Genomic DNA, 23973 nt, shown 5'->3' on the forward strand with positions numbered 1-23973 from the left:
CCCTGGACCCCAATTTGGAATGGCCAATTAACCTAGCATGTTTGTGGAATGTGGGAGGAAACCGGAGTACCCGGAGAAAACCCACGCATGCACGGATTGAACATGCAAACTCCACACAGAGATGCCCGAGGGTGGAATTGAACTCGGGTCTCCGCGCTAACCACTCGGCCGCCGTGCAGCCGCAAAGTGTAATAGCAATGCTAAATCCAACAACTATCTGTAGGGTTCACAATCTACATACATGGCGAGCGCTATGCTAACTGACAGCAACACGGCGGCGCCACAGAGCTGCCACTGGGCCACCGTGCAATGTGGCCAGCGAGCTTAATGGGATTGCAGTAGCGAGTTAACAGTTAAGCGGTTAAGTAGATTGAAATAAACTCTGCACCATACACATGCGAAAGATGCTAACGGCGAGGTCGCTCAACATGTAAACAGTCGTGAAGTAACGCTTCCAAAGAAGGAATACATATGACACTGGGGGACAGATGTCCTCATCATTATTCCTCTCCTTTAATTGAGGGCAGCAGTTATGATTTATGATTATATTAGTGTACATTTGTTTGACCCTTTTTGTCCAATTTGTACCCCAAAAATCGCAGCATGTAACTTCCCAGCACCTCAGGAGATCATTAACAAAACATCTCTGGAGCACCTTTGACACATAATAAATACATTAACAAAAATAAGATATCATAATAATAGCTCGACTGAGTGGTCCAAACATAGAAAGTTCTCACCAGAGCCGAGGAGCACCCTCATCCAGATGCTGAGGTCTTTGCACGGAGACAAATCTCAGCAAGTGCACAATCAAATCAAAAGCTGGACTAAAAGCTACCATGAAGTTAATCTCCATTTTTGGCATTTGGTGGCAAAAACACTTGAATGTTCAAGTATAACAACTCAGAAGACATGGAAGATGTTCACCAGAACATCCCTCAAGGATTAAGAAATCTGGTTGTTCAACTGTCCCGGGTACTTCTCAAACCTTCTCTCCGCCTCCTCGCTGAAGGCGTCTCCTGCAACAAAAGCAGGGAAAGAAGCGGTGAGGCGGGGATGCTCGCTGTGCACGGTGTGACCAATCAGGATGGGTGTCTCACCAATGTGGCAGTTGTGGAACCAAATGCGATGACCGTCGTATTTGCAGTTGCACTTCATAGCGTTGTTGGTGAAGTCGCTCTCGGCCACCTCGAAATTTGGGTTGATGACCACCTGACCAGACCAGCGGGAAAAAAAACCCCATCATTAATAAACAGGCGAGTGTTGTGGTCGTAACCCATGCCTAGCGAAAATGCAAATCTGAACCCCAAACGTCACTTCCTGTCCACTCGCCACTCAACTCCCCCAACACCGAAGCACCTTTACATACATGAGTACGAGTCTGAATCGCTTATTTATTCTTATTATATCTACTATATTGGATAATACGAGTGTAAAGGTGGCTATAGGGGTGTTATTTCATGTCTAGAGGGCTCTAATAATATTAAAAAACAGGTTTTCAAGGCTCCAACTATGTACACAGAACCAGTGGTTGAAGTCCCTCACCTGCATGATGTAGTTTCCGGGCTTGACATCGGTGATATCGATCCACTGGCAGTCGATGTCGTGGCGGTACAAATCCCAGCAGCCCACCGTGATGCCCTGATCTCCAAAGTTGGCACACTCGTAGCGTTTGGAAACTCCTGTGTGGACGATATTGTGGACAGTAAAACGCTGAGCATACTTTTCTGAAGAATTTATCACAGTCAAATGTTTTTATTGACCTTCTTGGCAATCTGTGTCCTCCAGACAGAAACTGGCCTTGTGTCCTTCCGCTACTTTGGTTCCGTTAGCATTGAGCAGATCGTAGTGTGTGAAAATGTCCATGCTATGGTAGTGCCTGTGGGATGCACATACATGCTTTCATTAAAAGGTTTCTGCATCAGAATAAGACGCCATGCAAACATAATCTGGTTCTACGTTACCCGTGACACGCGTGCCACACCCACGAGTGGCGGCCCGCCTTGGGCTTGAAGTCGGCCCGGCCGATATTATGGATCTGGGAGGAGAAGCGCAGCAGGCGGCGGTGTCCGTAGGGCCAGTTGGCCTTGGCGGCCGACTTGGACAGACAATCCTCCTCTGCAGCACAGTAGAGCATGTGCAGGGGCCGGTCCTCGATGTAGACCGTCTGCTGGACCAGGGAGGCGTTCAGGACCAGGTCGGAGGTGGCTGCACAGGAGAGAATCAGAATCGCCTTTATTGTCATTGTATTGCATACAAACGAAATTTGAGTGCAACTCCACAGTGCATTTTGTAGAAAGTAATAATTAAAAATAAGGAAAAAAATAAAATAAAAAATAGAAATAAGAAAAAAATAAAATAAAAAATAGAAATAAGGAAACAAAAAAAGGTTGAAGTAAGGAAAAAAATAAAAATAGAAATAAGGAAAAAAATAGAAATAAGGAAAAACATAGAAATAAGGGGAAAAAATAGAAATAAAGAAAAAATAAATTAAAAATAGAAATAAGGAAAAAAATAGAAAAAAGGGGAAAAATGAAATAAAAAATAGAAATAAGGAAACAAAAAAAGATTGAAATAAGGAAAAAAAATTGAAATAAGGAAAAAAAATAGAAATAAGGGAAAAAATAAAAAATAGAAATAAGGAAAACAATAAATAAAAAATAGAAATAAGGAAAAACAATTTAATGATAGATAGAAGAATGGATGGATGGATGGATGGATAGATAGATAGGGATGATGCAACATTTCTGTGACTCACTTTCGGAGCAGATGACTCCTGCGGCGAACTTGGCGGCGGCTTTCTGACAGCTGACCGTCTTGTGATGCTGACACTGCGTCAGAGACATCTCGCCGCCCGTGCACTTGACGCCGCTCATCACCATGTCGGTGACATTGCTGCTGTCCCAGTACCAGGTTTCCTTGGACAGAGACACACGGCGCTCAATAAACACGACAGGAAAAAATGGCGAGCTGGCCTTTGGCGTGGCTAAGAAACGGTCGATATGACGTTCCTGCTTTTCTTTTCAAGGCCAAAGCTGGAATCCCGATTGCAGTTCCTACTCACAGTGATGGCATGCATGGAGTATCCCAGGCCCAGCTGCCTGCAGACCACCATGGCCTCCTTTGTGGTCCATCCTGTGCTGCACACTGTTCCCCACTTGGACCCCACCTGAACCTCCACCCGGCCCTCATAACTGCTGCGGCCGCCCACTATCCGGATCTGCGGAGATGCCCTGCTGGGAGTCAGTGAGGGGACAGACTTCCTGTCCTGCATCTCAACTGTCTGGGCGCCGGCTGTGGAAAATGTGTCGCGTGAGTCAGGCGGTCTGGTTAGTCTTCGCTGGCCACCAAAAACCTCAGTGTGGGTTTTTTTTAGAATGAGCTCATCACTTGGCTCCGGTGGCCAGCTCGCTGTTCCTTCCACTTGGATTGGGAAGTCTATGTGGCATTTCTTTGTACGGCACAAAGAAAAATTCTACTGGATGTAGACGTCATAATATACTGTCATACTCAAATGCAAATCATAATAGCACCTCATCAGTATCATTAAAATGTGTAATTTTTAGGTTTAATCCATCCTTTTAAATTTGGGAGCAAGTGTTCCACCTCATCCAGCAGATGGCGCTGTGGTGCAAAAAGCTTCAAAGACTCAGCTGCCCCTGAGGCCTCAACAATTTTCATCATTCATTCATTCATTCATTTTCTACTGCTCATCCTCACGAGGGTCGCGGGGGTGCTGGAGCCTATCCCAGCTGTCTTCGGGCGAGAGGCGGGGTCCACCCTGGACTGGTGGCCAGCCAATCACAGGGCACATATAGACAAACAACCATTCACACTCACATTCATACCTATGGACAATTTGGAGTGGCTAATTAACCTAGCATGTTTTTGGAATGTGGGAGGAAACCGGAGTACCCGGAGAAAACCCACGCATGCACGGGGAGAACATGCAAACTCCACACAGAGATGGCCGAGGGTGGAATTGAACCCTGGTCTCCTAGCTGTGAGGTCTGCGTGCTAACCACTCGACCGCCATGCAGCCAATTTTCATCAATTTTTAAAAAATATATGCCTCTAATATTGTACAAGACCTCGCAGTTCAGAGAGTCTTCAAGCAAAGTAGACCTCAGTTCTTGGCTGTTTTGATTTTTCTTTGGCTTTTTAGGTCTCCTTTTGCGTTACACCTCAGAAATTGAGTCATGGTAAACGGCATAATTAGCATGATTGTTTTGTAATCGTCTTAAAATTTGACTTAATTTGGAGGCATAAGTTACGCCTACCAACAGATAGAAGGTAGAAGATGCAGAACATCTTGCAGATGAACGATGTCTTCCGAAGTCATGGTGTTTTTGAGGTCTTCCGCCCCTGTTCTCAGGGCACTTCGAGTTTTAGAATGGTGGAATCTGACACAATGATGATATCTGGTCAAAGCCGCGTTGATGTTATCCTGGTTGTGAATCTGGTCTGTGGCTTGTGGTGGTCCCTGATGGTCAGCATGGTGTGAGGTCTTCTTGGCGACAGGATTGTTTTTTCCCCAGACATGGAGGTTAGCTGGACTTGGTAGTAAACAGACTGGACTAAAAACCTGATTCCATGGAAGTCTGCTTTGTGATCTTATGTTCAAGAACATTCCGCCATTTAGTCCACACCCCTTGTTGCCCCATTCCTGATGTCCTGCTTGTTCCAACCTGCACTTGTGGTTGTTGTTCTTTGCCTTTGGCCTTGCCGACCCTGTTGCCCGTCGACCCAACCAGTGCTTTTTGCCTCAGTCACCCCCACAGCTCTGTCGGCCCCCCATTTCCTGCTTGTTTACACCAGGCCAAGCCGCCTTTGGATGTCAGGATTCCCTATGATGGACCACTTTCTGTGTTCTGGACACCATGAAGTCTTCAGCAAGGCCACTGATTGGGACCTGCAGAAGATGCTGGCGACATCCAGTGCATGGTGGACCGAACCATCTACATGCAGTTTTGTTGGTTTACGTTGCTAAACTTGCTAGCTAAAATGCTACTGTAGTTATGAGGTTGCTGTCTGTGTAGTTTAGTTAGTTTAGTTTGTGGTTCTCGTTCGAGTGTGAACATGACAGTATACTATCTTGTTGCTTAGGTCAGCAAAGCGTTAACGACGCTAAGTGTTAGTGACCTACTTGCACGCCCTGGTTGGCGTAGCCCAGACCCAGCTGCCTGCAGGCCACTATGGCCTCCTTGGTGGTCCAAGTCTCTCCACAGATCAGCCCCCAGCCTTCGGTGCCATTGGCGTCCTTGCCAAGCACCTCCACGCGGCCCTCGTAGCGGGTGCGACCCCCTGTGAGGCGGATCTGCGTGTGTGGGCGGGCGGTTAGAGCGTAGCCTCACACAAAGGCAAGGTGGGATAAAAACTGTGGCATTCGTATCACACTACATGCCGCCTTTGTGAGTGGTGACAAGCATGCTACATGCTACATGCTACGTGTTGTCTGGTTACATCATTCATGTAGTAGCAGAAATATGCATGCATATTAATCACTGATTCAAGTCAAGAAGTACAACTAAACCACGCGCACTCCTCTATGTCAACTACAAATATGGCCGCTTACATGCTTGCCATTAGCCACGTATACATGGACCCAAATATTCCAATTGCATTTGCTTTATTTGCTCAAACGGAAAGAATGTAACCTTTGTATACACCTCATTCCGAATGAATGTATAATGGGATTAACAGGGGTGGAATATTCCTATCCCCAATCCGATTGAGGTATCTTGTACCCGCTCAAATGGAAAGTTGTTTTCTTCTTCTGTTGTTTATTGGCGGTTGGCAAGCAGCTTTCGTGTGCATTAGCGCCATCTGTGGAACAGAATCTAAACCCTTCTATACGCCATTCACAAGTCCAGTTTTATTAAAAAAGAAAATATATATATATATATAAAACATGTCCCCAGTTTAATTATAAAACATTAGCAAGATTGAATTTGATCTTTTCCTGTTTAAATTGATCCCGGGTGCGTTCTTTCAGCGCATGCTCAGATATGACATATGACATAACACGCAGATCCAGACGTTCTTCCGTTTTAAAAATGGAGGCGAGCAATCGGAATCTGCGGAAAGTTGGTTTTTCATACAAACTAATTTCAAGACTGGATGCCCCCCCCCTCTATAAAAGATGTTGAGGATTTACTGATGCTTATACAGGCCTCATTCATTCATTCATTCATTCATTCATTCATTTTCTAACGCTTTTCCTCACGAGGGTCGCAGGGTGAGGGTCGCAGGGTGCTGGAGCCTATCCCAGCTGTCTTGGGGCGAGAGGCGGGGTACACCCTGGACTGGTGGCCAGCCAATCACAGGGCACATATAGACAAACAACCATTCACACTCACATTCATACCTATGGACAATTTGGAGTGGCTAATTAACCTAGCATGTTTTTGGAATGTGGGAGGAAACCGGAGTACCCGGAGAAAACCCACGCATGCACGGGGAGAACATACAAACTCCACACAGAGATGGCCGAGGCTGGAATTGAACCCTGGTCTCCTAGCTGTGAGGTCTGCTCGCTAACCACTAGACCGCCGTGCCGCCCCTTATAAAGGCCTATATAAAAAAAAAGAATCCATGTTTTTTAATTACTGGCATGGTTGCCCCTATCTATACATTTGTTCATATATTGTGCCTGTATGAATCAAATTATATGTAAACCTTTTTTTTTTCATATTATCTGAAACTCTATACCCTGTTAACCGAATGTGATTGTCCTTCGACAGGTGATATTCATCAAAACAGGTCGCCCCCCTAAGTTCTCGGATTGGTTGCACCCATCGGGGACGTATACGTGTATATATATATATATATATATATACAGTGAAGAAAATAAGTATTTGAACACCCTGCTATTTTGCTATTTCTCCCACTTAGAAATCATGGAGGGGTCTGAAATTTTCATCGTAGGTGCATGTCCACTGTGAGAGAGATAAACTAAAAAGAAAAATCCAGAAATCACAATGCATGATTTTTTAACAATTTATTTGTGTGATACAGCTGCAAATAAGTATTTGAACACCTGTGTATCATCTAGAATTCTGACCCTGAAAGACCTGTTAGTCTGCCCATTAGAAGTCCACCTGCACTCCATGTATCATCCTGAATCAGATGCACCTGTTTGAGGTCGTTAGCTGCATAAAGACACCTGTCCACCCCATACAATCAGTAAGACTTTAACTTGTAACATGGCGAAGACCAAAGAGCTGTCCAAAGACACCAGAGACAAAATTGTACACCTCCACAAGGCTGGAAAGGGCTACGGAGCAATTACCAAGCAGCTTGGTGAAAAAAGGTCCACTGTTGGAGCTATCATTAGAAAATGGAAGAAGCTAAACATGACGGTCAATCTCAATCGGAGTGGAGCCCCATGCAAGATATCACCTCGTGGGGTCTCAATGATTCTAAGAAAGGTGAGGAATCAGCCCAGAACTACACGACAGGACTTGGTCAATGACCTGAAAAGAGCTGGGACCACCGTTTCCAAGGTTACTGTAGGTAATACACTAAGACGTCATGATGTGAAATCATGCATGGCACGAAAGGTTCCCCTGCTTAAACCAGCACATGTCAAGGCCCGTCTTAAGTTTGCATATGACCATTTGGATGATACAGAGGAGTCATGGGAGAAAGTTTTATGGTCAGATGAGACCAAAATAGAACTTTTTGGTCATAATTCCAATAAGCGTGTTTGGAGGAAGAAGAATGAAGAGTACAATCCGAAGAACACCATCCCTACTGTGAAGCATGGGGGTGGTAGCATCATGCTTTGGGGGTGTTTTTCTGCACATGGGACAGGACGAGTGCACTGCATTAAAGAGAGGATGACTGGGGCCGTGTATTGTGAGATTTTGGGGAACAACCTCCTTCCCTCTGTCAGAGCATTGAAGATGGGTCGTGGCTGGGTCTTCCAACACGACAACGACCCGAAGCACACAGCCAGGAAAACCAAGGAGTGGCTCCGTAAGAAGCATATCAAGGTTCTAGCATGGCCCAGCCAGTCTCCAGACCTGAACCCAATCGAAAATCTTTGGAGGGAGCTCAAACTCCGTGTTCCTCAGCGACAGCCCAGAAACCTGACTGATCTAGAGAAGATCTGTGTGGAGGAGTGGGCCAAGATCCCTCCTGCAGTGTGTGCAAACCTGGTGAAAAACTACAGGAAACGTTTGACCTCTGTAATAGCAAACAAAGGCTACTGTACCAAATATTAACATTCATTTTCTCAGGTGTTCAAATACTTATTAGCAGCTGTATCACACAAATAAATTGTTAAAAAAATCATGCATTGTGATTTCTGGATTTTTCTTTTTAGTTTATCTCTCTCACAGTGGACATGCACCTACGATGAAAATTTCAGACCCCTCCATGATTTCTAAGTGGGAGAAATAGCAAAATAGCAGGGTGTTCAAATACTTATTTTCTTCACTGTATATATATATATATATATATATATATATATATATATATATATATATATATATATATATATATGTGTGTGTAGGGCAGAGATGTGATTGAATATGTCTGATGAAGGTCAAACGGACCGAAACGTTACCTGAATAAAGTGATGAATAAGAGCGACAGTGTGTGGGAACCTTCTTTTGAAGACTGGATGAAGGAAAACTGGCAATACGGAATTATTCCAACAAATGAAAGAAAAACTCGAGGAAGTCGGTATCACGTGATGTTGATGTTTACATTTTACTGGGCATGCCCCATTGACTATTCTGGTTGATTATAGTGGCGCATGCAGACAAGAGGGGCTAACCACTCGACCAGAGTGGTTAGCGCGCAGACCTCACAGCTAGGAAACCAGGGTTCAATTCCACCCTAGGCCATCTCTGTGTGGAGTTTGCATGTTCTCCCCGTGCATGTTTGGGTTTTCTCCGGGTACTCCGGTTTCCTCCCAAAAACATGCTAGGTTAATTAGCCACTCCAAATTGTCCATAGGTATGAATGTGAGTGTGAATGGTTGTTTGTCTATATGTGCCCTGTGATTGGCTGGCCACCAGTCCAGGGTGTGCCTGATACATGTTTGTATCAGGTACACCTTTTGGGTGTTAAGTTGCTATGTGATGAATTTAGTGCTGTTGGTAGTGACGACATCATAACTGTCACTGTACACTGGTATATTTGCACATTTACACATTTGGCACCTAGAACTCACAGCTAGGAGACCCAAGTTCAATCCCACCCTCGGCTATCTCTGTGTGGAGTTTGCTTGTTCTCCCCGTGCATGCGTGGGTTTTCTCCGGGTACTCCGGTTTCCTCCCACATTCCAAAAACATGCTAGGTTAATTAGCCACTCCAAATTGTCCATAGGTATGAATGTGAGTGTGAATGGTTGTTTGTCTATATGTGCCCTGTGATTGGCTGGCCACCAGTCCAGGGTGTACCCCGCCTCTCACCCGAAGACAGCTGGGATAGGCTCCAGCACCCCCGCGACCCTCGTGAGGAAAAAGCGGTCGAAAATGAATGAATGAATGAATGTAGACAAGAGATTGGAATATTCCTTTCCATGTATACAATTGTTTTCGGAAAGGTCATTCGGAAAGAGAAAAACTCCTCATGTAAACGTGGCTAATGTTGCTTGGAGTTAGTAAGCAGATATTATTGAAGATGTCGGCATAGTAGTGATGTTCTACATGTGACATCTTCATGCATTAGTTTCAAAACACATTTTCCTGTGTCAATCATATCAGAGCTGCAACACCTTATAAGTACAGGCGATGCTCATTTCACGATGTTTGGTAGTTATGACGAATCATAATCATTCATAATCATTCATTAATGAATCATTAAATGATAGGAATATGTCTAGGGAGTCACACGTCATTACAAGGTGAAGCAGACTCTTCCGACTGCGCTGCGCCGACGTACGCTCAAAGTAAACTAAAACACAACGTCTACGTAAAGCGACAAAAAGACACGTCTGACCGAGTTCTCCAGGCCCATGTAGGGAATGTTGCAGCGCACGGCAGCGTCCTCCGTGTGCTGACAGTCTTCCAAGGTGATATTCTTGAACGGGCAGCTCCAGATGGACCTCTCGTTGCCTCCACACTTCACCTCGTTCATGTAGATGGGGCCCATTCCTGCACACACCGAAGTAGGTAAATTGTGGATGCTTGGCAAATAAAAGAATACTTGACATAGTAGGAGTTGTGCAAGATTCTGTGAGGGAATATTTAGGGATATTCCTGGGAGGGATGTGGCCACGTGGCTGCGGCGCGGTGTGATGTCCACGTAACATTTATGAGGCACAAAATTCCTGTATGGTCCAAATGATTACGTCCTCGTACATACACAAACCGCAGCAGATACTCCAGCCAGATTTCGTCTCAAATGAACTTTTGTTAGCTCCATGCTAGAATCTTAAGACATCTTGAGGTCAAACCAGAGCACAGACGTTCCGATTTCATGACTTTACTCAGCTAGAAAAGCTCCAAAGGAGACACCAAGAGAGGAATGACGCCTCTCAGAGTCTGCAAATGCTTCATGTTGGGGTCTGTGTGCGTGTTTTGTTTGTTTGTAGCCCACCTTGACCCATGCGTGCCCCCGTCATGGCCTCCTTGGCGCTTCCGAAGCCCAGTTCCCGGCACACCACGCTGGCCGACTGCAGGCTCCAGCGGTCGTCGCACACCGTACCCCACTCGTTGCCTTTCAGCACCTCCACACGGCCCTCGCCCAGCCTTGCGCCCCCCTTCAGCCTCACGTTGCTCTGACACACACACACACAGGTTGTAAGGACTTGGGGGTGTTATTTTAGGTTGTACTGGATTTAACCAAACATTACTATTCAAAAAAAATAAAAATAAAAATAAAAATAAAAATAAAAATAAAAATAAAAATAAAAATAAAAATAAAAATAAAAATAAAAATAAAAATAAAAATAAAAATAAAAATAAAAATAAAAATAAAAATAAAATTTTTAATCTGTTTTTTAATATTTATTTGTATTTTTTTGTCACGTACCGAAGTACGAGGTGATACCATACAATGACATAATGAGTACCATAGTCACCGTCAATAGTGATATATGTATATATATAGCACATCACGACTGGTTCAAGACTCTGTTAGGTGCTAATTGTTTTTAATTTTTATTCACGTGTATGTGAGTACGTGTACCCCACTTTGGGAACCTTCGAGGATCAGTACTTCCGAGCCCTTCATTCAAATATAGAATAAGGGTTACTTAAGTGCATTCATTTCATTTGGTGGATGTTTGATGGATGATTATTATAGCATCAACAAACTACATCCTGACATCTTGCAATTACTTATTTTATTTTACCCATTTTTTGCCCTCCCCCCCACCTTGGAATAGTCCTGACTTTCCCCCATTACAAAGCACCCCTGGCACTCATCAGATAAAAATAATACAATTTATAATTCATCCTCGTGATCGGTATCGCTCAATTTCAGTCCTGCATGATCACGTATTTGTAAATTATTACCAACTTAATAATGAATATTTAAATTTGTTTTCTGCTGAAAAATTATATACCTATTTTCTGAGAAAGAGGAAAAAAAATGTTTTTTGGGTTTTTTTTTTCTGCCCCCTGCTGTTTGCTTAAAATTATACAAATTTTTGCCGCTTTGTATTGACTTGTGGACTCCTGAAGAGCAGATACACATAATAACCTGAGCAGAAAGCTTTATAGAGCTTCCAGAATTTAATTTAAATTGCCCGTCCCCCGGCATGCCCACGCCTATAGAGGGCGCCCGTCTGGCAATTGCCCATGTGCCCCATAGCTAGTATAACCGCTACTGCCCCAAATCGACGTGTTGCGACTTTACCGAGGTTTTGGGCTTCTTCTTCAAGCCGCTGCTCTGCATGAAGAGCGGCCCCGGCATGCAGCTGACAACTGCGGGGGAGCCGCCCTCGCAGGACGACGTGCTGTTGGGCCTGTTGAACTCCAGGGGGCAGGCTGCCAGGTGCACCTCGGTGCCGGTGCACGCCACGGAGTGGATGTGGAAGACGTTCTTCTGACGCTGCAAGAACAACCTGCAGTAGATCACATTTTATTTACGCGTTGATACACTTTGAATGCTAACTAGAGCTGTGAATAAAACGTTATCAAACTGAAGCGAGGTTTGAAAAAAGACAAAATACCGCCCTTAGCATATTTTAGCACTGTAATGCTAATGTATGCACATTTCAGGAATTGTCCAAGCCTGCTTCAATTTGTCCACAACACGGTCAGCTGGCACTTTACCTTTGGCCTGGGCTGCTCTGTTTAGACTTAGCGTTAGCTTTAGCTTTGGCTGTCTGCCTGCAAGGTAAACACGGGTTAGACTGCACACGTAGCTCAACCAAAGAAGGTCACAGTCAAAGTGAATAGGAAGCAGATTAAACGGCGCACAAAAAGGGAAAGGAAAGTGTCACTTTCACAAATGTACCGATAGACGTTTACTTGATTCTTCATGTTTTCAGTGCAGCTAACGCGGCTAATGCTAGGTGACAAATGGCGGAATTATTCACACATTTGTTGAAAAGTGACACAAGCTTCCCCACAACCTTATTCTTATGCAAATGTAAAGTTTATTAGACAGGTTTGTTGACCCAACAAATGCCATGAAATAAAAACAACAATGTGATCAAAAACACTTGTTGGTTGGTCTTTCATGGATTTGGTTGACCAAAAGGTTCTTCAACACTACAATACACACTTGCGTAGAATTTGCACTTTAATCCTAGGAATGAATCATGTTGCAGTATGGAATAATGTTCCTTATTAAATCTCGTCATGGATTTATTTATCATAGTCTCCCCAAAAGTCTCAAATCTTCTAAAATCTTCTTCAGGGAGTTTTTCTTTCATCCAGTCATCTACTCATTTGGGCTTTTGAGTTTTTTGGTCTACCAAAGGCGTTCTTGTGCTGTAAATTAAACTAAATTGACTCCAGTGTCAAGATCCCTTACACCAAGGGTCTCCAAAGTGCAGCCCAGGGGCCACGGGCCATTAAAATGAAAACAAAACTGTGGGAAAAAGTTAATTTCACCTATAGATGCAGTTTTTTCTTGAATGTCTTATTTACGCACGTCTTGCTTTCAAAAAGTTTACAATATTTGGCAAATTCTACCAAGTTGTTTGTTGTCAAGTGACTCGTTTGTCATTGAAGAACTCCACAAAGAAGACAGCATGCAAAAACCTGACGGTGTGTTGGAATTCTAACCCGGCACACGCTACTCACAACTTCCATAGTAGTCGTAGAAATCCCATTCCATATTTACCTGGGAATATTCTCATCTATGGACGCTGTATGGATCGCAACGTGTTGTAGAAGACGTTTGGCTTCGCATGTGAGCAGGTGTCGTCATCTCTATGTCTCCTCTCTGCTTTGCTCTCCTTGGGCCGTGAGGCATTCAGGCACACTCGTGATTGTGAGTGTTATGGTAATGGTTTAATTTCATTTGAACATGCATCAGACTACAATTGAGTGCATCCCATAATCAGTTCCCAGTTCCACATGTCCAAAATGAGTAGGAAGAAGCAAAGCTTATTTAATCCTACCCCTCCATCTGGTACTTTTACAATCACTAACTGTTACATTTGTTCACTTCCTGTCTTTTAATTTTAATTTTAATTTCAATTTCAATTTCAATTTCAATTTCAATTTCAATTTCAATTTCAATTTCAATTTCAATTTCAATTTCAATTTCAATTTCAATTTTAATTTTAATTGAAATTTGAAATTGAAATGGAAATTTTAATAAATACAAATTATTTTAATTACATTTTTTATTTTAATAAAATTTGACTTAAAATTTGACTTAAAATTAAAATTAATAAAAATAAAAATAAAAATAAAAATAAAAATAAAAATAAAAATAAAAATAAAAATAAAAATAAAAATAAAAATAAAAATAAAAATAAAAATTAAAATAAAAGAAAGACAGGAAGTGAACAAATGTAACAGTTACTGATTGTAAAAGTCTTGATCAAGCAGCATTGTAAATTTTTTTAAATCTGTATTTTTATTTGTATTTTTTTATTTTTTGATATGACCATACAATGACATAATGAGTACCATAGTAAGTGTCAATATAGTGATATATATAGCACATCATGACTGGTTCAAGACTCTGTTAGGCGCAAATTGTTTTTTATTTTTATTCACGTACCCCGTACGTGTACCCCACTTTGGGAACCTTTGAGGATCAGTACTTCCGAGCCCTTCAGACTAGAGTGAGCTTAGCTCGTCTTTTAAACATGAACCGATGAAACCTACTTGGAGGAGAGGAGAAGCCAAACGTCTTCTAAGACAACCTGAACAATGGCTGGTATCTTTTCATTGTCCTGAGAATATTCCATACCAAAACAATAACTACAGTGGAACCTCCAAAGTGTAAACATGTATAAATGTGAAAAAAACCAATAGGAAAACTTTAGAGGTTCCACCAAAGTGACGAGCATGCTGCTAAATCGTTAACATCTACTCCTTCCCCGACGGCAGTGTACCTGGCACCTGCCAACACAATAACCTTTGACCTGGAGACCTTCTCGGCGGTGGCGCGCTTTCTTAGACGTCTGCAACAGCGACACATTCCGTCACATGTACACAGTTATTCCAGCGTAGGTTTCTTACAGCGTGGTATTCCAAACATTGAACACACCTCATACATATAGTACAACACAACTGACTCAGTCGTCCGCTTTAACGCCTCTGGTCGTCAATAAGGCGTCACGAGGCGCACGCATACGCGTATCCCGCAGCAGGAAATGAAAGCAACACTCGTAAGTCAAAACTTCAAGTTCTGTTGTTAAATAACATTTAAAAACAAAGGATAATAATAATGGTAATAATAATAATAATAAATATATATATATATGCAAATATAAATATTGCAAATGAATAATAATTGCAAATATAATTTTTACAATTATTTTTATTGTAAAATATTTATAATAATAATTATAATTATTATTATATTATTTGTTATTAAATATTATTATTTCATTATTATTATTATTATTAATAATAATAATTTTAATAAAATTTTTAAAATTATTTTCTTGTAAAGTACTATTAATAATAATAATTATTATTATATTACATTATTATAATCATATTTATTATATTATTTTATATTATTAGTATTATATTATATAATAATAATAATAATCATTATTATTCTTCTTATTATTATTATTGTAAAATATTTATAATAATAATATTTTACAATAAAAAATTAAAAAATTGTATTATTTTTTTATTATTATTAATAATAATAAGAATAAATTGCAAATATAAATATTGTAAATTAATAATAATTGCAAATATAATTTTTAAAATTATTTTTATTGTAAAATATTTACAATAATAATATTTATTATTATTATTATATTATTTGTTATTAAATATTATTTAATTATTATTGTTATTAATAATAATAATAATAATAATTTTAATACATTTTTACAAATATTTTTATTGTAAAATATTATTATAATAATAATTATTACTATTACTATTATGATTGTTATTATGATTATGATTATTATATTAGAATATTATTATAATTATATTTATTATATTGCTATTATTTAATATTATCATTATGATATTATATAATAATAATCATAATTGTCATTATTATAATAAATATTTTACAATAATAATCATCATAATAATAATAATTACTACTACTATTATTATTATTATTATCATTATTATTATTAAGTTTAGTGCTCTGAAGATGCAGCATTTCGTCTGTGTAATGTTTGTCGGACAAAGGTGGGCCGCGGACATTTTTTCGATTTTCAAGTGGGCCCTGAGTTGGTAAAGTTTGGGAACCCCTGGCCTGGAGGATCACCGTCCATCCAAACCTTCGGATCAGGACCTTTCCCTTCACACACAGCTGAGAGAAAACGCACACAATTCTCCTCGTGCTACTGTGAGACGTCTGCACGGATAAAAAGCGTTCCTTTCCCAGCTCCCTGGCTGGAATGTGAGCAGCAAAGACAAACATCCTCATCGGGGTTCCGTGACAAAGCACATCTGTTCAAATGTAGTCTGGGAAGCAAGAATGAATGACTCGGAAAGCCTTGCTGGTTCTGCTCTGCACAGTCCAAAAAAAACCCACCAGACTGAGACAAAATGTTTTTTGTCCCAATTACAAGCTGCATTGGAATCAGGAACGTTACAGTTCCGAAAAACACCCACACTACTCGCAAAAATGCTTTAACAAGGAAGGAATTCTGCAGGGAATGCTGCCATTGCTTCGCTACACAAACCATGTAAGCATCTTTTTGACCTAAAAATGGAGTTAGAACGTAGCATCCTGGTGTTAAACCATGCTAGTTTCACATCATGAGGCCTTGGGAGAGGTCCTTACTAACCTTAAAAAGAGACATTGTTGTTTTTATGTAAAGGCAGAAATAAGATGGAGCTCCCGTATTGAATCTCATGACAGCCCGAGTGTGATCCCACCTGTAGAAGTTCTTGTTGACCTTCCTCTCGTGAGGGAATCCAAGCATGCCGCAGATAACGCGGGTGTTCTTCACCGTCCAGCCCACGTCGCAGACCTGCGCCCAACCGTCTTTATGCTTCACCTCCACCACGCCCTCCGTGATGGGCAGCTTCTTTTTGGCCGCCGCCAGCACCGGCCGGAGACGCACCTCCTCCAGCTTGTCCTCATCCACGTGAGCCTCGGTTTGAGATAAAAGGTACAGGTAAAGATAACACTCAGTGGGTAGGGACATGGACTTCAACATTGGAGGGTGAATACATTGCACCAACTAAATTACAAGAAACTGATTTGTACATATACTTAATACTACTCATTACTCAAAATAACAGTATTATAATTTTACAAAGAACATTAAACTCATCACACAGCAACTTAACACTCTATTGGTGTAAACACTATTTGACTGTTTTCCCATAATGCATTGTGTCTGAGCAAAACGTGTAATCGGAAGACAAGCAGCATAGGAAATGAATGGATGGCGTTACAATGTTGCCTCTGTCCACCAGAGGGAGCCAGAGGAGCCCAGAGGGAGGCTGACATCATCGCAGCGCCCCGGCAGGCACCAATGAGTGCTTTGCCTATTTAGACTTAGATGTGGGCCAGTTAAAAATAGATGGCGGGCCGCAGTTTCGACACCCCTGGGCTAGCATGTCACCCTTTTCGGTGAGCCATCAGTCGAGCTTCTTTTGGAGAAAGGCATGGAAGGCGTCTCCATCGCTTCCGCCAACATGAGCTGACCTCGATGACATTGGCGTCGACGAAGCCGGGGATCCTCTCATCTTTGCACACGACTCCAGCGTCTTCGTCGTGAGTGCAGTCGCTGTTGCCCCAGCCGCGAGACTTACACAAGTCGATGCTTTTCTCCCCGCCGCTGCATATAACGTTGTCCAGCCAGATTTTACCTGTAGATCAGTAACACACAGTCAGCGTTACCATGGAAACCCATAGAGACGAACATGAATCATGCATTTTTTCAACTTTGTTATACAAAAAACTTCAATGAACCAAAGTAGCTCCTTTATTCAATGGGTCTCAGCTGTGGCTGTAGGCAACCTCCTGATGAAGTTTTTAGTTTTATCTACATCTACAAGCACTTTAAATGCCAGTATGGCTCCTTACACTTGCTGTACACATTAGTGCTAGCAATGCTACTACAACATTGGCTCTGTTACTACTGCGTAATATCCAGTACTTGCTAACAAATAGTTCTCCTTCCCACTTTCTTATGAATCATTATGCTTGCATGATGGAGTAACAGAGGGGCCCGACCTTGCCCCTTGCCATATTTGGCGCTGTGAGTCCACGCAGTGGCGGCGACGAAGCCCAGCTGGCGACACAGCACGTTGGCGTTGGTTATGGAGAAGTCGTCGTCGCAGATGGTGCCCCACTCGCCCTGGTGGAAAAGCTCCACGCGTCCCTCGTTGTGTTTGCGTGGGTATCCGGCCAGCCTGACCTTTAACCTCTGTGTTTGTGGCTGGGGGGAGGCGGACCAAGGTGAGGGACGAGCGCTGCTGGCAGGCGTGGTCACGGTGGGCGGGGTTGACTGAGCAACGCAACAGGGCGAGTACACGGAGAAAAGGAGGAGGAGGGCAAAGCCACGCCTGAACTTTGATGCCAACATTCTCTCACCTGGAGAAGAACATTGGAACGTCAGTGAAGGTGTTCACATTTATTACCCACCCCCGTCCCAATAATAGTACTATTGTCCAAAAGTGAGTGCTGTACACACTTTGTCAACTACTATATGGCAGGGGTCTCAAACACGCGGCCGACACTAGTTTGAGGCCCCCGCCTTGATATGAAAGTTTAATGTTAGTGCGGCCCGCGCAAGTTTGATATGGATGCTGTATGGTATCATGTACCCAGAAAAAATTATTACGTTTGATTCATGTTCATGTTAAAGGTTAAATAACTGTTAATAGTTATCCTCCCTATCCGTGTGGAAGTGGTAAGTTTTTGGCTATTTAAGTTGAAAGGAAATAACTTGAAGGCTACCGTTTAGGTCGCTAGCTCTCTAGTTTGCGAGTTAGCATGTGTCTCAAGACCCTGCAGTTGCGCAATATGTTGTAAATAAAAAGAGTATAAATGTGACTATAGTTGTGTTTTGTCATGTCTACAGGGCTCTAATAATGCTTTGTTCATTTTAATCTGAAAAAAATCATGTGTCTACCCACCAACTATATGTGATTTCTTAAGTTTTTATTATTTGCCCTTTTATTATTATTATTATTATATTTATGTATTTATTACTGATTGATTGATTTTCTTTATTCTTGATTTGTTTATTTCTTTTTCATCTTATTTTGTGTAGAAAAATAAAAAGTAAGATATTTGAGAACAGTGGAATGTTTTATCAGAGCTTTTATTGTAGAAAATTGGAACCAAAGCGAAGTTTTAAAAAAAAAATTGTTTTTAATAAATGCGCTTTTTTTTTTTTTGGAAAACCTGATGCGGCCCAGTCTCACCCAGACCCGAGCTCCAGTGGCCCCCAAGTAAATTGAGTTTGAGACCCCTGCTCTATGGTAATGGTAATGGTTTAATTTCATTTGAACATGCATCAGATTACAATTGAGTGCATCCCATAATCAGTTCCCAGTTCCACATGTCCAAAAGGAGTAGGAAGAAGCAAAGCTTATTAAATCCTACCCCTCCATCTGGTACTTTTACAATCACTAACTGTTACATTTGTTCACTTCCTGCTTTCCATAAGACAGTTTAATTTTTTTTTTTTAATAATGTACCTCGTACCGAAGTACGAGGCGATATGAGCATCCAATGCCATAATGAGTACCATAGTGCGTGTCAATATAGTGATATATATAGCACATCATGACTGGTTCAAGACTCTTCATCCTTGTATTTAGCAAACATCAACTGCTTGTATTGTTTCTTGAATTGGCTCATTGTTGTGCATTGTTTGATTTCCTTACTCAATCACAACAGTTTGATTCCACATACTGAAATGCTATGGCTAGCATAACGTAGTCCTAGCATATACGTGTTTCAAATGTACTTCTTCCCTGAGATCATATTTCTCCTCTCTTGTAGAGAAGTATTGGATGACATTTTTAGCTAATTGCTTATTTTTAGCCTTATGCATTATTTTAGCTGTTTGAAGATGAACTATATCAGCAAGTTGAAGTATTTGTGATTTTAGAAATAAGGAGTTAGTATGTTCTCTGTAGGCGGCATTATGAATTATCCTTACTGACCTTTTTTGCAGTACATTTAGCCAGTGAAGATTGCTTTTCTAGTTATTAGCCCATATTTCCACACAATAAGTAAGATATGGTAGAACCAGAGAGCAATAAGCAATATGTATTTTTAGTAATCACTACACACACTACAAATGCAGCATGTTTCAGTGTGTCGGTGTGTATCTGATATGTACAACAATACATCCACCCTGGCATCGAACATTCCTATCACAAGCTTTTTTCCATGCACATGTTGTCGCATGCCACATAGACGTGCTCTTGATACATTGACAGATAGGCGGCTTTGCTTTTTCCACAGCTTTTCCAGAGCATGTGTGTGTGTGTGTGTGTTCCCGCAGACACACAAATACAGCAGTGTGATGTGTTTGTACAGAGGCCGCCGGACTGGAGGCTCGCTCTCCAAAACATGGACCAGACCCACTGAAAGGACGCGCTAAACTACTATTTGCACTACATGGGAGTGAGTGAATACACCAAATTGACTTTTTAACGATGTACACCAGCATAAAGTCCATAAAGTATCCCATTTATGAGCACCCAACATGAGAAAATCACTGCGCTATATGCATATTTTAGCATTTGATCATGTTTTCCTATTGATGACGTATGTACATCATGTTGCCTTTATGTTTGAAATGGGGCCGTATCCCTAAATGAAACTTACCTTGACAACACTAAAGTTGGCTTCTGATTCAGCACCCAAGAACCAATAAAGGGAAAAGTCCCTGAAGGGGCCGTGTGCCTGTTTGTCCTCATTGTCTGTTTTCCGTGACACTTTTTCACGGGAAAACATTTCAGGTACATCAATAGTAGCCTAATGGCTACTAATTCGATTTGTGAAACGCTTTTTCTATTTCTGAAAATGTAATAAAAACACATTTTTCTGTTTTTTTTCAGCATCTAGACCACATCAGACCTGGTCTATTTCCAAAACCAATGTAAATAGACTTCTCAAATCCGGACTGGATTCAACTAGAGACTCTGAAAGGCAGTTTCTGATATGTGAAAATGCAATAACGGCACATTTCACTGTTTTATTTCAGCATCTAGACCACATTAGACCTGGTCCACTTCGAAAACCACTGTACCTAGACTTCTTCTTCCCATAAAGCAGGGGTGCTCACACTTTTTCAGCATGCGAGCTACTTTTAAAATGACCGAGTCAAAATGATCTACCCACTACAAAAATGCAAAACATCTATTTATTTTCAAATGTATTGAGGATTATTTGTACGTACAATGTATGTTGATGTACCTTACATAACCAAATGAGCCAATATTGCAAAACACACATAATTAACTATTAACATTTTTTGTAATTACCTGAGTTTACTTTGATGACTTGCACTGAATTGAACCAGCCAGGGATGCATAGTCCGGACAGTAGCTGCTGATAGCCAGCCTCAAGCACACTTCCAAATGTTTATCAGTCATGGATAATATCCGTATCATAATATCCGTATAATATTCCATATCCGTATGGAAGTGATATGTTTTTTGCCTTTTTACTTGGTCCAGCTCCTTCACTCATTTTAGTGACCATAAACTTTAGCGAGGGCTTAAAATCTCGCAATTCGCCGACTAGCTTAGCACTTTGCATCGTTGTTTACGCATGAGCGGTGACCTAAAGGTCAAAATTCAGTTGTCATCTGACTGGTTGTCCTGTATGTCAATCAAGTAACGGGGATGGCTGATAGGCTGACATCGTAAGTTCTGCTGCACTTAGAGACGTTGTTTGATTTGATTGGTCGCCCGAAGGGCAACATTCAGTTGTCATCTGAATGGCTGCCCTGTATATCAATCAAGTGACGGCATTGATGCTAGGATGATATTTTTTTAATGTCACGCCGCGATCGACCGGTAGCTCGCGATCGACTTAATGAGCACCCCTGCCTTAAAGAGTCAGAAGTCAAACAGTGCCTTGCACATACACAGTAAGGAATACAGTATTTTCATAATTATGGCATAGAAAGCCCATTTACAACTTGAACCTCATTAGAGCCCTCTAGACACTAAATAGCACCCCTACAGTCACATTTACACTTGTATGAGCGCATTTACTAGATGTAAGGAGAGAAAAGAAGTCATTTGAGTCATGAATATGTCGTGCTCGTGTGTACATGCGGTACATGTGTTGCGGTACATGTGTTCGGGATGTGTGGGCAGGAAGTGACGTCGGCGGTTCTGAGTTGAGTTTTTGCTAGGTTATAGCCACAACTGTAGCCCGTGTTCAAATCAGTAACTATGTTTTTGTGAACCTTCAGAGTCTGCAGTCCAGATTTGAAAAATACAGTGGTTTCGGAAGTGGACCAGGTCTGATGTGGTCCAGATGCTGAATTTGCCATTATTGAGTCTACATGAACAGAATTAAGTTCTCACAAATCAGAAACTGTGATTTTTTAAAAACCTTCTGGGTCTGTAGATTAATCGGGTCCAGATTTGAGAAGTCTTGGTACAGTGGTTTTGGAACTGGACCAGGTCTGATGTGGTCTTGATGCTGAATTTGCCATTATTGAGTCTACATGAACAGAATTAAGTTCTCACAAATTAAAAGCTGTGATTTTTTTTAAAAACCTTTTGGTTCTGTAGATTAATCGGGTCCAGATTTGAGGAGTCTTGGTACGGTGGTCTTGGAAGTGGACCTGGTCTAATGTGGGCTACATGCTGAAAAAAATGGAATGCGCCTTTATTGCGTTTTCACAAATAGAATAAATGTTTCACAAATCAGAAAGTGTGTTTTTATGAACCTTCAGGGTTTGTATGATAATCTGGTCCACATCTAAGAAGTCTAGGAACTGTGGTTTTCAAACTGGACCGGGTCTAATGCGGTCTGGATGCTTGTTAGATTAACAATGAATAGTAAAGTAGCATAAAGTGAGCGTTATTTTGGTAAAGTCGTAACTTTGGTTGCTGTGCTGCTCCAGATTGTCATATTAGTTGATATAATAATATAATAATATGGCCTGTATGATATGAATGAATACGTTTATGAGGGATTATGTCAGTAAACTATGCATATTGTGTACAAATGAGTTAAAAAGAGTGCTACCTGATTAGCTCCGTGAAAGGTGACATCTCGGTGACATACCTTAGCATATAACGGTCCCACGACACACGGGGGGCTCCCTTTTGCTTTCCGGCCCCCCCAAAAAGTTGATTGTCCCACGCAAGAAAAAAACTCCTCCAGTTAATTAGCGTCGTATGATTTTTATAAATGTTCCGCCGAGGACTCCTCGCCTTGCGTTGTAGAGCAGATTGCCAGCTGTACAGCCCGGGAGGGGGGAGGCAGGGCGGGGAAGGCTGGGTCTAATTCCTGGGAAACACACAGACTCTTTCATGGCGTTCTGGCTTGCATAACAGAGATGGAAAAGGAAGGGAAAAGATGACTTTCACTCATTTTCTTCCAGTCTTGCGTGTCCGCGAGGTGTTCCCGATACTGGTCACGTGACGGTTCACAGGCAAGCCACAGTGACGACACAATGGCATCGGACAATTCTTTAGGTACACCTACATATATTTTAATGACCACTTTAAAATAATCGGTACTGCATGGTATTAGTGTATAAAAGTTCATGAAGGTAACGTGCACTATATAACATAATAAAATATATTAATAATATTGTTTTCATTTATATATATGTAATTATATTATTTTAATAAGTATGCAAAAATTGTCATTAATAATAACACAATATAACAAATAACCCAGCAGCAAAATTTAAAATTTTAAAATAAAATCAAAATATTAAAAGAAAAAGGTAGTAAAAAATGTAATTTTTAGGAGACTATTGTAATTTTATGAGGAAAAAATGTCTCGCATAAAGTAGAATTATTAAAGAAAAAAATGAAAGAACAAAAAACAAAATGAAACAAAAAAATACATTTGGGTGAATTATGTTGTGGAAAACAAGTTCAGTCATGGAAATAAGGTAAAAAATATTACAAGAAAAAAAGAAAATGAAAAGATTAAAGATTAAACAAGTTGAAATCTTAATAAAAAAAAATCAACGCCATAATGATAAACAAAGGGAAATATTCTATTTCACATTTTTGGATTGTTAGATCGGGGGAAGTTATATTATTATTATAAATAAAAGCAGCAGAAATTTGTAAAAAAAACAAAAACTTAACAAAAAAATGAACAAAAAACAAAATGAACCAAAAAAAATACATTTGGGGGAATTATGTTGTGGAATTCAAGTTCAGTCATGGAAATAAGATAAAAAATATTACAAGAAAAAAAGAAAATGAAAAGATTAAA

At 40.9% G+C, this 23973-nt stretch overlaps 1 protein-coding gene across 4 annotated transcripts; it reads right to left on the reverse strand.

Moving 5' to 3' along the window:
• Positions 1 to 259: 259 nt before the first annotated feature.
• On the reverse strand, positions 260 to 23182 carry loxl3b (lysyl oxidase-like 3b). 4 transcript variants are annotated; one of them, XM_058077531.1, is made up of 15 exons: positions 22801 to 23182; positions 17764 to 18123; positions 17233 to 17396; positions 16455 to 16672; positions 11818 to 12025; positions 10555 to 10735; positions 9955 to 10109; positions 5147 to 5317; positions 3065 to 3220; positions 2759 to 2918; positions 1965 to 2208; positions 1764 to 1879; positions 1546 to 1682; positions 1101 to 1212; positions 262 to 1019 (listed from the first exon to the last, which is right to left on the reverse strand). In XM_058077531.1, the coding sequence occupies exons 2-15, from the start codon at positions 18113 to 18115 to the stop codon at positions 946 to 948; spliced, it is 2448 nt and encodes an 815-aa protein (XP_057933514.1). In that variant the 5' UTR covers positions 18116 to 18123; positions 22801 to 23182; the 3' UTR covers positions 262 to 945. The 4 variants fall into 4 exon arrangements, with proteins under 4 accessions (XP_057933513.1, XP_057933514.1, XP_057933510.1 ...); XM_058077527.1 differs by lacking the exon at positions 3065 to 3220 and adding an exon at positions 12237 to 12293; XM_058077529.1 differs by lacking the exon at positions 3065 to 3220 and having other exon boundaries at positions 267 to 1019; positions 22801 to 23181.
• Between the last annotated feature and the right edge of the window lie 791 nt (positions 23183 to 23973).

This window comes from Doryrhamphus excisus, chromosome 7 (genome assembly GCF_030265055.1).
Source record: "Doryrhamphus excisus isolate RoL2022-K1 chromosome 7, RoL_Dexc_1.0, whole genome shotgun sequence".
NCBI classification, from domain to species: Eukaryota; Metazoa; Chordata; class Actinopteri; order Syngnathiformes; family Syngnathidae; genus Doryrhamphus; species Doryrhamphus excisus.